Below are 14,385 nucleotides of genomic sequence, written 5' to 3'. Positions count from 1 at the left end.
TCTGGGTGAAAGTGATCAGTGAGATCTGCCTTCTGCAATTGACAAATGATTCCAGAGATACACTGAGTTTGGGAACACCTCACCTACTCAGTTACTTAACCATTTATTAGCCTATTTTTAAAAAATTTAGTTTTATTATTAGTGATATTTTCGGCAAAGTTCATGCACGTGCTCGGGTTTGGAATATGTTGGAATTGTTCATCTCTGTTAGAAATGAAAAGTGATAAAGTTAGAATTCAAGACTCTGAAATTTATTTCATATTCAACACTGGAAACCTTGGGTTGGTGTAATTGGGTGACCAGAGTGATAACATGCAGATTCCTGAATCCATCTAAACATTTATCATAAAAATAAACCTCTGATCTTAAAATGGCTGTCAGTAGAGTGAACCAGAAATTGCTTTTTGATGCATGCTGATAGATCCTTAGCAGAGAAACTCTTTACTATGCCATGGCATATTTAAGTGAGCTGAATGTTAAAAATGTATATATATTTAAAAGAAAATAATAAAATTCTCAAAGTATTTAGCTCTCTTAGACTCGTACTCCTGCACAGATGAGCTCCATTTGGCCCGTACTAGCACAGTGACAAACTTGAGCAATCTAGTCAGTTCATTGCCTTTTCCTTACAGCCTTGTTTTCCTTCACCATCTATTACCTTTTGAAGACATTGTCTTTCTATCACGCTTACTATCAATGTCCTGGATCTGAAACTACTCTATTGTTTAAAACAATCCGTGTATCCCCTTGAAATATGTTCTAAAAGGAACAGTGCTATTTTTTTCTCAGACTGTTATGGTTATTTAACTTCAATTGTTTGTTCATTTCCCTGACCTACTGAGTTTCTTCAGCATTTTGTGTGTTGCTATGGTTATTTATTCATTCCCAGAATGTAAATATTGTTGGTGAAACTGGAATTTATTGTCAGTTTCTAACTGCTAACTGTTCTGTGAGGAGTTCAGCAGAGACCAGACAGAGTAGATGGCAAATTTCCTTTCCTGAAGGACATTGTCATAAAAATCCTATCTGTTTCACCTATCTGGTAGGTTTGTGGATGCTGTTATTGCTAGTTTAATTTAAATTCAGCAACTGCAGTGGTGCAATTTGACCTTGTTTCTGAATTAGCAATACTAGTTTCACCATTACAAATCTAGTACCTTAACTAAGGCGCTATTGTACTCCCACTAAACTCCTGTCAGTCTCCTGTATTGCAAGGCAGAACAGCCACACCACCTCCTCCAGCACCAACAAACCCCTTATCCCTGAATCCTCTTGGATATTTAAATCCTTTGTAAGGTGGAAGTTGTAGCTTAGCCAATTATATAAATGTTCATTGTAACTTCCTGCTTTTGAACTGTTTGTTTCTATTTCTGTTTTTGAAGCTCATTGTCCTATGTCCATTACTAACCCTACTCTTAACAGATCTTGTCACCTTTAAAATTCTGTGAATGCAGTTGGCCCTCCTTATCCGCGAGGGATTGGTTCCGGGACCCCTCGTGGATACCAAAAAACGCGGATGCTCAAGTCCCTTATTCAATCTGTCTCAATGCAGTGGACCTTAGGACCCAGCCGGTACCCCAGACCTTATCTAACCTGTCTCAGTGCAGTGGACATTATAATCCGGCGGCAGAGCTCTGAATCCGCGGTGTTTCTGTTCACGAAAATAATCATGATCACAATTGAAAATAAAGTGGAAATAATAAAGTGATTGGAAAAAGGTGAAACACCATCAGTCATTGGAAAAGCGTTAGGCTACAGTCGGTCAACGATCAGAACAATTTTAAAGGATAAAGTGAAAAAGGCCCTGCCCCAATGAAAGCTACAATTATTACTAAGCAACGCAGTGGTTTGATTATTGGGTTTTGGGTTTTTGATCCTCCACGTCAACCTGGCACGGTGGAGAGCGCACTCGGGAACGGTCTGTCACTGGATCGAACTCGGGAACATAAGTTCTTAAGCATTTTATATTCATAGAAAGGTAAAATATATACTATATACTAAGACAAACGTTTGACTGACGGTAATTAATACTGGATGTATCTGTTCCGACTTACTTAGTAAGTGTACTTCTGATTTTTTTTTTCGATCCTGATCCACGATAACCCACGCACATCCTCCCATATACTTTAAATAATCTCTAGATTACTTATAATATCTAATACAATGTAAATGGTATGTAAAATAGTTGTTATACTGCATTGTTTAGGGAATAATGACAAGGAAAAAAGTCTGTACATGCTCGAATAACAAGTGCTGGAAGAGCACTTCTGGGTTTTTGTGATTCGCAGTTGGTTGAAATCGCGCTTGTGGAACTCGTGGATAAGGAGGGCTGACTGTATATTCAGATAGGTCCCTTTGCACTCATTACAGAAAGTGTGTTCACAAACTCAGTAATGGAGGCAGACGTCCTCATCATTTGTACAGTCATTGCCACCTTCATATATTGTTCATTATGTGCTGCATCACATGATGTGGGCGATCATGGTCTTTCCGTGACCGTGATTGTTGTTGGCTAATTTTTCTACAGAAGTGGTTTGCCATTGACTTCTGTGTGGTACCATTACAAGACAGGTGACACCAGTCGTTACCAATACTCTTCAAAGATTATCTGCCATGCATCGGCGGTCGTACTGCCAGGACTTGTGATGTGCACCGGCTGCTCATATGACCATCCTTCACCTGTTCCCATAGCTGCACATGACCCTGATCATGATGCTACACCTTGCCCAGACCTGCAGGCTAGTGGAGGGAAGGAGCACCTTACCCCTCCTTTGGTAGGGACATATCTCTAGCCCGCCACCCAACCTTTATATGTGTATTTTTTTAAAATGAAGCACTCAGTCTGAAAGGGCTCCAGTCAGATATCAAACAGTGCAATTAATCCGGGTTCTTCAATTGGCAGGGACATGTTGAGCAGAATGATTCAATGCAGAAGACATTCCGAGTGACACAAAAAAAGAAATGTTATTATGGTTCCATTTGTGACAATGAAAAACATGTCTATCTTATGAGTCTATCTTAATACCTTAGAAGTGAACCCACTTCTAAGTAGAAGTACAAAATGAGTATCATTTTCTACTTCTAAGTAGAAAATCAGTCTATCTTAATATCTTAGAAGTGAACCCACATTCCTGAAAGAAAGAAATTTGTTAAGGATTATGGTAACCTCTGTATTGGGTATATCTGGAACTGAAGACATAATGTATGCTCAAATTTCATTTGAGAATTGCCATTGTTTAGTGACATACCTTTGTATTTTTAGGAATGTTGTTAAGCCGAGGTTCACTTCCATTTTAGTAAATGTTGCTGAGATTATTATTGGTGAGTATTTTTTTTCATTTTTTGCTTGATCTTGTAACATTAATTTTCAATGTGTTGTCCTTGGTGATACCAATTGAAAACATTGCCTTAAATTCCATGTTCGGGTTGGAATTGCAGCTCTGTTTTCAGTGGCTTCACTGTCTGTTACTTGACATGTTGTTTGCTCAATATCAACTAATGAATAAGCTGTAATTTCCTTCGGTAAAATACGAGGGAGATCAAAACCCATTAATTGGGTCCCTGCTGCATACCATGTTTCATAGCATGAGAGTTTATTCCTGTGATTTGTGAGGGATGTATATATGCCAGATATTTATTATTTGCCTATTAATATATATTGAATAGTTACTAGTACTAGCTTACCACTGCATGCCAGTGAAGTACATTTTCTTTCTTCACTGTTGAGCTGAAACTTGCGAAATGGATAAACGAGATTTACTTTTTTGCGACTACAATCGATTTTGGTGATTTTAGACACATCAAGAAAAATGCACTTTGGCCCAATTAAGCGGCTGCCCCAATTAGCCAAAGTTCCATGGAAATGGTTCTAAAAATTTATTAAAAAAAAGGCAGACTACCATTTAACTGAGTAATAAATTATGTATTTAAATGAAATATGGAACAAATTAGAACATTACTAATACTACTACGGAACTATAAAACTTATTGATGGGGGAATTCATCCAATGTAAGCTGCTGTGTTCTTTGATTAATTAAATGAATAAAATCAGTGCAAATAATAGACTGCCTTCATACAAAGCTTTCAATGATTGCATCCTCCAAATTTTCATTTTCATTGTAACATTCCAAATGATTGTCAATACCTTCAAATTCTTCATAGTTCTAATAGTAACATCATTTCATTTTCATTCCCTGCAGTTTCTGACATCTCTAAGCCTGATTGCTTGAAACAGCAGTGTGCAAAACAGTTTTAAATTGTCTTACTGCTTATTTCTCAGCAACTATCAGTGGCCAAAATCACTGCATTTTGAACACAAGCACATGTAACTGATGCTGGTTAGAAACCATTCAGTATCAATCTCCTGCCCCAGTTAAGCAGCATACAGTCCCAAACAAGCGGCTGTCCCAATTAATCCGTGGCCCAATAATCTAGAATATACTATATCTATGTTTATAAAGCGAGCCTTAATTGGTAACTGCAATATCTTTTATGTACTTGTGAACCTAGTGGATTCAACATTCTGCAGCAATGTTGGAAAAGCAGCTTCAAACTATGTCAGAAAAGATTTCTAGTTGCAAGTGCAAAGAAAGTGCTGCTGAAGGAACTCAGCAGCTCAGGCAGCATCAGTGGAGGTGTTTGGAGTCGAGGCCTTGCATCAGGATTTAGGATCTAAAACAACATCCAGCCCTCTGCCTCCACAGATGCAGCCTGAGCCATTGTTCCTCCAGCAGATGTTTGCAACAGATTACAGCATCTGCTGTCTTGTGTTCCTGAAAAACTGCGGATGCTGGAAATGTAAAACAAAATCAGAAAATTTTGCAGCTACTGTGACAAAGATTCTTTGAACAGAAATGTCAACTCTGTTCCCTTCCCACTGATATTGTCTGACCTGATGAGGATCTCCAGCACTTTTTGTTTTTATTTAAGATATATGGTTGTATCCCTTAACTATAAATATTTTAATATATCATAGATTATACATCTTTGAGCAGTTGTTTTTATGTTTACTTTTTACTCTTCTCTTTCCCTGGTTCTTCCTTGAACAAAATACAAGTTTGGCAATTTGCGACACACTTTTTTGCGTTTTAACAACAACTTGATTCAGCAATATTGTCCTCGTGCTATCCAAAATACTTTCCTCTGCTGCACATGAAATCCATTTGTGAGATGGGTCTTAAACGTTTATTTGTACTGACCACATTCTCTTTTTCCAGCTGACTTTAGAGTCTTTTAGAGTCTTTCATGCTTTCTGGCAAACTCTAGCTGAAATTTCATGTGAGTGTTTACAGCAGTAGTTTTCTCTTTGCCATTCTCCCATAAAGCTACGACTGGTGAAACACCTGGGTAACAGTTGTATGCGCGGTCTCTCCCATCTCTGCCACTGAAGCTCCTAACTCCTCCAGAGTTGTCATAGGTCTTTTGGCCTCGCTCACTAGTCCCTTTCTTGTCTGGTCATTCACTTTTTGAGTACGGCCTGCTCCAGGCAGATTTACAGCTGTGCCATATTCTTTCCATTTTTTGCTGATGGACTTACATCAACAATTTTACAGTAACTTGGAAATTTTCTTGTATATGTAGTACTTTTCAATAACCTTTTCGCGGAGTTGCTTGGGGTGTTCATTTATCTTCATGGTGTAGTTTTTGCCAGGATACTGACCCACCAGCAATGGCACCTTCATGATACAGGTGTATTTTTACTGCAATCAACTGAAGGACCTTGACTGCACATAGGCCTCCAGAAACTGATCTCCATTTAACTAATTTTGTGACTTCAAAAACCAATTGGCTGCATCAATTATGACTTGGTGTGTCAAAATTAAATGGGGTGAATACTTATGCAATCAATTACTTTGTGTTTAATATTTTTGATTAATTTAGATCAGCTTGTAGTGATGTTTTCACTTTGACACGTATGTTTTTTCCGCTGATTAGTGTCAAGAAATCCAAATTAAATCCACTGTGATTCGTGTTGTAGAACAATGAAACATGAAAACTTCCAAGGGGGGTTGAATACTTTTTATAGGCACTGTATATTCCATAGATGAAGGGAGAATGTGATTTAACCCTTCAGTAGCGCCTGGAGTATGATCAAAGATGGAATCTTCATTTGTGATCGTGAGAGACTTAGGATTTTTCTATTTGAAATTGAAGAACATAAAATATAGGAGAAGCTGTAGGCCATCTGGTACTTTTATTCTTTAAGGTCATGGCTGATCTTCAATCTCAGTGCCATTTTCTACAACTTCTTAAATTTTTTTTAATGTCTGAAAATCTATCTGTGTTTTGAATGAACACTGTAAGTGAGCCTCCACCATCCTCCTAGTTCAGGGAATTTCAAATGTTCACTGTGCTCAGGGTAGCAATTTTTCTTATCCCTATGATAAATAGCTGCAGATTCACCATATTTTTTGGTTGAGAATGAATTTCTTCATCTCAATTCTAAAGGGATGCCCTTGCACCCTAGATTTTCCAAATGGAAACATCCTCTTCCTGTCCACTCTGCCCAGGCCTTTCAGTATCAGTGAGATTCCCTCATTCTTTTAAGCTCTAAGTATAGGCCCAGAGCCGTTAAATACTCCTCTTAGGTTAACCTTTTCATTCTCTGGATCATTTCTGTGTATCTCCTCTGGACCTCTCTAGGTCCAGCACATCCGTCTTGGTACAGGGCCCCGAATTTCTCTCAACATTCCAAATGATTTTGACCAATGTCTTATAAGGCTTCAGCAATACTTTTGTATTCAAGTCCTCTCTGCATAAATTTTCTACCTCAATTCCTATGCATGTTGTACCCAGTGATTGACATTTCTTACAAGAAGTGGGCTGTAAATTTATTAGATTAGATTGTGAGGACACTCAGTCCTCGTTTATTGTCATTTAGTAATACATGCATAAAGAAATGATGCAATGTTCCTCAAATATGATATCACAAAAACACAAGACAGACCAAGACTAACTTACAAAAACCACATCATTATAACATATAGTTACAACAGTGCAAAGCAATGCTATAATTTGATACAGGTAGACCATGGACATGGTAATAAAACGTCTCAAAGTCCTCGATAGCCCATCATCTCACGTAGACGGTAGAAGGAAGAAGAACTCTTCCTGCCATGAACCTCCAGCGCCGCAAAGCTTCCCGATGCAGCCTCTGGAAGCATCCGACCACAGCCAACTCTTGAGTCCGTCCGAAAAACTCCGAGCCTCCGACTCCGAGCACCATCTCTGCTGAGCACTTCGACTCCAGCCGCCAAGCAACAGGCAAAGCCGAGGATTCGGGGCCTTTCTCTCGGAGGCTTTTTGATTGCACAGTAGCTGCGGCAGCGAAACAGGCATGTCAGAAGTTTCACCAGATGTTCCTCTGTGCTTCTCACGTCCATCCCCATCAAATCAGGATTGTGCACGGCCCCTACTAACAGATAACAGATATTCATTTCTGGAGTCACTGCGCGCGCTGCTGTCGCGCCGCCATTTCAAATTGACTTGCAAATATAAGCATAGTAACTTGCATGCAAAGTGATGGGTGTCAGATTCATTGCAAAGCAAAATACCCAGTGTATTCCAGCAAATTGTGGGTGTGTCATCACTCAACCATGTTCTGAAGGTGACATTATGAAAGACTTGAAAGCAGGTTAGTTGCAGTTGACATATGGGAAGTTGGCTCTGTGAAGTTTAAGATGAAATAACTTATTCAAAGTTCAATTTACAACTACAAAAAGAACTTAGTAAAATTAGAAATTATTTAAGGGAGTCTTACTATCTGATTAAAAAGATTGATTGTAAATAAGTTAAAATATCTCTTATTTTGAATGACATTATTTCGGTCAGTACAAGCATAACAAGAAGCATCATTTACAATGATGATTTCATAGAACAAAATTACAACAAAAATAGATATTCTTTAAAACAGACTAAAAGGGTGTAGGCTGAAGCTACAGCTTATTATGCCTACCCCTCTTTACTTACATAACATATTTGATGTCAATCATCACGTCAAAAACAAAAAAATTCATAATCTTTTAACACAAAATCCAATTCCAAATACCATTTATTTACATTACTCCTATCATTTTAAATCATGTATTTTATATTCATAATTTTTAAATAATTTTTTAAACAAGTGTAGTGTATGTTTTTAAATTCTTACTACAACTTCCATAGATTCACCCCTCTGACCAAAATACAATGATTTTTTTACATTTGTTCTTATCCTTTGCTTTTGAAATATATATGTTCCTCTCAAATCATGTTGACTTTCTCTCATTTTAAACAACCTTTGGATACTTTGTGGTAACTGTCCAGTTTTTACTTTATACATAATTTGTATTATTTTAAAATCTATGAAATCTCTGAATTTTAAAGTGTTTAGTTGAATAAATAGTGGATTGGTTGGTTCATAATAACTTATTTACAATTTGTATAACTTTCTTTTGGAGTAGAAAAATGGAGTTTGTATTTGTTTTGTATGTATTTCCCCATACCTCTATACAGTCAGTCACATATGGGACTATAAGTGAACAGTATAGTATATACAAAGATTCCTGATTTAAGAAATCTTGCGCTTTATACAGTATTGCAATAGATTTTGTCATTTTTGCTTTGACATAATTTATTTGTGGTTTCCAGCTTAATTTACTGTCTATTACCACTCCTAAAAAATTTAGTTTCAGATACCTTATCAATTGCAACATCATTTATTCTAAGTTTACTATATGAGTTTGGTATACGGTTTGGTATTAGGAATTTAGTTTTACTTAGATTCAGTGATAATTTGTTAGTATCAAGCTATTTCTTTATAATTTTAATTTCTCCACTGTATCCAAAATATTTATTCAATTACAGTTTTATATTTACTCATTGTTGCTTTTAGGTGTGTATAGTTCTGTGATCGGTACGTCACCAGTGATTGACAAGCAGTTCATAAACTTACAGCAACTGGTGGGAAAAGAGATTGATTATCGGGAAGGTCTGCTTGGAGTGCTTGGAATGATGGACACACTTTTTGCCACCATGACAACTAAAAAGGAAGCAGTTGTACCTGGAAGTCAGATTTGTGCCTTAATTTCTGGAGCTGCACAAGAAAAAACGACAACAATTGCATAGAGCCAGGCCTCTTCATTGTCAGGTTTTAGTACACTAGTACAAATTTATCCTTGAAGCTCTCTGATTTAAAAGCAAACATTGTAGAATGCTCTTGTGCAATCGCCAAAAGCAATGTTATGTCTCTTTTCCATTGGTTTAATGTAATACATTGATGTCAAGAAAATGTAGGATCAATGAATTTAAGAATTTTATTCAGAGATAAATATTTTTGTATGTTTTCTGAAGGAGCAACAAATCATTACCAATTGTGAGGTTTCCCTTTTAACATTTTAGGTGCTAAGTGATGGACAAAAATGCAGCTATGTTCTGCAGAAATGATAATCTAGATCAGAGCCTCGTATAATGGACAAATAAAGTTTAACTTAAAGGCAACAATGTAACCATGATGCTGTAGCTATTACAATAAGACGAGCAAAAGCGCTGTAAATTAGAGTACAGAGCCCAAATTGTACACTGTTTTCTTGAAATATGTTCAGCATAAATAAAAAAAAAAAAATTCTTTATTGAGAGCTAGTTGTTAAGATAGCTCCTGTTACTAGGAGGTAAAGACCCAGCACCAGTTGCTTACTGTCTAGCAAGCAATTGCTAAATTGAGTCGAACTTCGTAAATTCATGGATCTTGTAACATTTGGTTGCTTATTGGATAAATATTTGTGAGCATGTAAAGGTCAAGAGAGTTTGAAGAAGTGTCCTGAGGAAGCTAACCTTAGTCAAGTGATGGATGAGCAATTATCTTTACCTTTCCTGGCAAAATGCAACCATTTTCTTTCCCAATTGTTATCCATTATTAACTTCACACCAAAAGATTTTGACTGAGAAGATCAACCTCTCCTATCATCTTATTTAAGATCAAAAAGTTAGTCATCTTGCTGAGTTACCTTTAAAGAAATCTCATGAAATTTTGCCTTGTATTGGAAGTGCTGTATTCTTGAGAATCCTTTACAATTGAGAAGAATGAGCCAGTGAAATAGTTATTTATCAGTGTTCCTACAAGAAGTTTTATCTTGATGGGAAGGTCTCAGAATTTGCTGCAAAAGCGATTTGAAAACACACTCTTTGAAAATATTCTGCACAGTAAATAAGTTTTGAGATAGAAATATAAAAGTAGAATGCTTGATATGGTGGTCATTGTGAACAAATGTTGGTCATTGTGAATAAATGTTATTTCAACAAGTAGTTGTTTTATTTTTATAGCTATGTCTCATTATTTGGTCTCATAATTTTCGAAGACCCAATCTGCTCAGTAAGGGTAAGTTGGGATGAAAATATGAAAGATGGTTCTGTAATGTATTTAATGTGTCCATAGCTATGCATGCCATTCTTGCATTCAGCAATTGGGTAGAATGGAGGGCAATTATTAGTAGCTAATTTTAATGCTGAAATCTCAGGAGGTTTATGATCAATTTTCCCAACGTAGGATATCAGATCGTGGCCTAGATAAAGAGATCTTCTTTCCTGTAATTGCCTAAAAGATAGTTTTGAGGAAAGATTTGATGCTAGTTGAGAATCAAAGTATGGGAATGGTTTGAAGATGGCAAGTACTTTGGAAAAACAATTGTCAAGACATTACATTTCCCTTCAGTGTGAATTTCAATGTTGTGCCAGTGTTAGGTCCAATCAATTTCCATTGTCCAGACTGTATCTGTCTAAATTATAGAATTATTTAAAAATAAATAAGGTTGCTGGTTCACATAACTATTTGTATGAATTATTAGTTGAATTTCAATAACATGAATATTTTTATTATATACAGAGCCTTGATTAGGCCCTGAAAATGATTACATCAATACTCTTTATACATCTATTTTGTTAGTACAGTAGTTTACTTGTCATGCAGTGTCATTTCTGTATTGTTTTTGATTGTTTGATTTTCAAATCGCTGACTATAAACACATAGTTCTGTCTTGGTTTATCCTCTAATTTCTCTAAGTCTTGTAGTTAAACCTTCAAGACAAGGGGTCAGCAATTTAGAATTCTGTATTCTAATGACTAGATATAAGCCCTATGCTGAAGATATTGGCTAATCAGAGGGCAACGCCACTTGATTTTGACTTCCACTTGCATTTGAAGCCAGGGCTTCTTCCTTGCCACTCTTCTGTAAACACCCTTTTTGTACAAGTCCTGAGACAGTGGAGCCATGAACTTCATCTCTAGTTGTAGCCACTGACTTCTGCAGCTCCTTCAGAGTGACTGCTGGTGCCACAGTAGGTGCTCTTACAAGCTCCATTCTTCTCTGGTGACTAAGTTTAGAGGGGTGGCCTGACCTAGGCAGCATGGCTGTGGTTTCATAAATTTTCCATTTTTTTCCACAATAGACTGCTCTGAGGTATGTTTAGTGCCTGTGAGATCCTCTTGTACTCTTCCTCAGATTTGTGCTTCTCTATCGTTTCTTTTACTTGCCTTTAATAATGCTTTGTCTTCATTTTGGTTTGGTCTGGAAAATCTACCATACTGTTGAACATTACAGAGAGAAGGGGTAATTATTCAGGTGATCCTCCAATTTTCTACATCAACCAATTGGACGCGTTAGTAGGGTAATGTACAGTATTATGCCAGAGGAAATGCAGTAATTACAAAGGAGATGAATACTTTTTCAGCCTCAATATTGGTTTTAATTTTTAGTAAATTATTGACAGGTTTTGGAATTTTTCTTTTGATTTGATATGCACAATGTTTTGTAGATTAGGTCAAAAACATAGTTCAACATATTTTAAATGTAGAAAATGAGACAGTAAAATGTGAACGTAGTTGTGGGGGTTGAATACTTTTTCAAGGCACTTTACATTAAGCATTTTGACCTGTTGTACCTTGAAGTGAAGTGCATCATTTTTTCAAGGTATTGACTTGCATTGAGAGACAATTAGACGGTAATCTGTTCAGTTTCCTTTTTATTTGTAGTCATTGAGCCTGCTATAAGCGGTAGCAGCGCTGTCTCTGATTCCAGCTTCCTAGCTTTGAATTAGACATTATTCATCAATATAGCACTGTTGAAGAAGACTTTTAGTTTAGCCAAGATGTATTAATTTCATTGGAGCACCCAACTGCTTTCCCTGTTGAGCTTTTTTTCAACGAAACCTCACTGTGAATTGAGTCCAGTTATGCATTGGGTTTCATTGTTGAATCATTAATGAAATCCCCAGTTGAGTAATGAATGAATAGTACAGGCCTTTTAAAAGTTTACAAGTATTTTTTCCCTGTAATTTAAATTGTGGTATTAAGGGACATGCTCTTCAAGAGATTTCTCTTCCACAGATAATCTGCTCTTTCCCTATCTTATGTTTTCATTTTCTCTAGTTTTTTAAAATATTAAACTGAATATGAGTCAACTAAAGCTACATTTACACACAGTGCCTATAAAAAGTATTCACAACCCCCCCCCCCCAGCAGAAGCTCATGTTTTATTGTTTTACAACATTAAATAATGGTAGATTTAATTTGGCTCTTTTTGACACTGATCAATTAATCTTTAAAGTGAAAACAGTCAAAGTGATGTAAATTAACTACAAATAGAAAACAAAATAATTGCATGAATATTCACCTCCTTTAATATGATACACCAAATCATTACTAGTGCAGCCAATTGGTTTTAGAAGTCACATAATTAGTTCAGACAAGGTGATTAAGTTGATTGTAGTAAAAATACACCTGTATCTGGTAGGTCCAGCTGCTGGTGAGTCGGTATCCTGGCAAACATTACTCCATGCAAATCTGCAAGAAGGTTATTGAAAAGCACAAGTCAGGAGATGGATACAAGAGAATTTCCAAGTCACTGAATATCCCTTGCAGTACAGTTAAGTCTATCATCAAGAAATTGAAAGAATATGGCACAACTGTAAATCTGCCTGGAACAGGCTGTCGTCAAAAACTGTGTGCAAGAAGGGGACTAGTGAGGGAGGCCACCACGAGACCTATGACAACTCTGGAGGAGTTACAAGCTTTTGTGGCTGAGATGGGAGAGACTGCATACAACAAATGTTGCCCGGGTGCTTCACTAGTCATAGTGTTATGAGAGAGTGGCAAAGAGAATGCCACTGTTGGAGGAAAAAAAACTCATAAAATCTCAGCTAGAGTTTGCCAGAAGGCATGTGGGAGACTCTGAAATCAGCTGGAAAAAGGTTCTATGATCTGATGAAACCAAAATTGAACTTCTTGGCCATCAGACTGAACAGTGTGTTTGGCCTAATCCAAACACAGCACATTATCAAAAGAAAATCATCCCAGCACTGCAGCAGGTCCTGGAAGGCTTGTGAAGGTAGAGGGTAAAATACAGGGAAATCTTGGAGAAAAACCTGATGCAGTCTGCAAGAGAATTGTGACTTGGGAGAAGATTTGTTTTCCAGCAAGACAATGATCCCAAGCATAAAGCCAAAGCGACATAGGAATGACATAAAAACAGCAAAGTTAATGTCCTGGAGTGGTCAAGTCCGAGTCCAGACCTCAATCCAATTGAGAATTTATGGTTGGGCTGTTCACTCATGATTCCCATCTGACAATCTGACAGAGCTTGAGCAGTTTAATAAAGAAGAATGGGGACAACTTGTGCCCAGATGTGCAAAGCTGATAGAGGCCTATCCACACAGACTCAGGCTGTAATTGCTGACAAAGGTGCATCTACTAAATACTGACTTGAAGGGGGTGAGTGATTATGCAATCAATTATATTCTTATTCTGTTTAATAATTGTAATAAATTTAGACTATTTTGTAGAAATTTGGTTTCACTTTGACACAAGAGTCCTTTTCTGTTGATCAGTTTCAAAAAAGCCAAATTAAATCCACTGTGATTCAATGTTGTAAAACAATAACATGAAAACTTCCAAGGGCTGTGAATACTTTTTATAGGCTCTGTATTATGAATGAAAATGCCTTAAAGATACTTCAGTGATTTTAAGTAATGCTATTTCAATTCAAATTACATGTGGGCTGTCAACATTTGTGATTTATGATCCAAATTGTATGTAAATACGATTAGGGTTTAGCAAAGGAAGGAATTTGGTAAGTATATTTGAAGGAGAAAATATTATAGTGATTTACATTTTCTGCATTTTCATTGGGTTGTAAATATAGACTGCAGTTCACTTAGTTAATTTCATTAACTTTGTTATTTTAACTTCCAGAAGAGTGAATATTTTAGATAAACATTTTGCCAGAGATTATGCAGTTCTGTTGAGTGTATTATATAGAAATATTGGTTTTATATTTGTGATGCTATTTATTATTATAAATAGATTTGAGATCCTGACCACAAGAATTAAATGGTTGTGTAAAAGATCAAGTAACC

The 14,385-nt window shown here is 36.6% G+C and overlaps 1 protein-coding gene and 1 long non-coding RNA gene across 8 annotated transcripts in view; one reads left to right on the top strand and one right to left on the bottom strand.

Annotated features, from left to right (window-relative positions):
• Positions 1 to 10,282, top strand: part of utp15 (UTP15 small subunit processome component) — a 46,048-nt gene extending 35,766 nt beyond the window's left edge. For all 6 annotated transcript variants that reach the window (XM_059974570.1, XM_059974569.1, XM_059974567.1 and 3 more), the window contains 2 exons: positions 3,263 to 3,321; positions 8,874 to 10,282. In XM_059974570.1, coding sequence (XP_059830553.1) covers positions 3,263 to 3,321; positions 8,874 to 9,106 — 292 coding nt within the window. In that variant the 3' untranslated portion in view covers positions 9,107 to 10,282. The remainder of the gene's footprint in view (positions 1 to 3,262; positions 3,322 to 8,873) is intronic.
• The window catches only part of LOC132396730 (uncharacterized), a 69,592-nt gene continuing 59,059 nt past the window's right edge, over positions 3,853 to 14,385 (bottom strand). The window contains exons 3-4 of one of the 2 annotated variants that reach the window (XR_009513090.1): positions 12,752 to 12,814; positions 3,853 to 7,415 (exon numbers count right to left, since the gene is read on the bottom strand). This is a non-coding gene — a long non-coding RNA (uncharacterized LOC132396730). The remainder of the gene's footprint in view (positions 7,416 to 12,751; positions 12,815 to 14,385) is intronic. The other variant, XR_009513089.1, reaches the window with a different exon arrangement.

The sequence above is a fragment of the Hypanus sabinus genome, chromosome 7, assembly GCF_030144855.1.
Source record: "Hypanus sabinus isolate sHypSab1 chromosome 7, sHypSab1.hap1, whole genome shotgun sequence".
NCBI lineage: Eukaryota > Metazoa > Chordata > Chondrichthyes > Myliobatiformes > Dasyatidae > Hypanus > Hypanus sabinus.
This window is presented reverse-complemented; position numbering and strand designations above follow the sequence as displayed.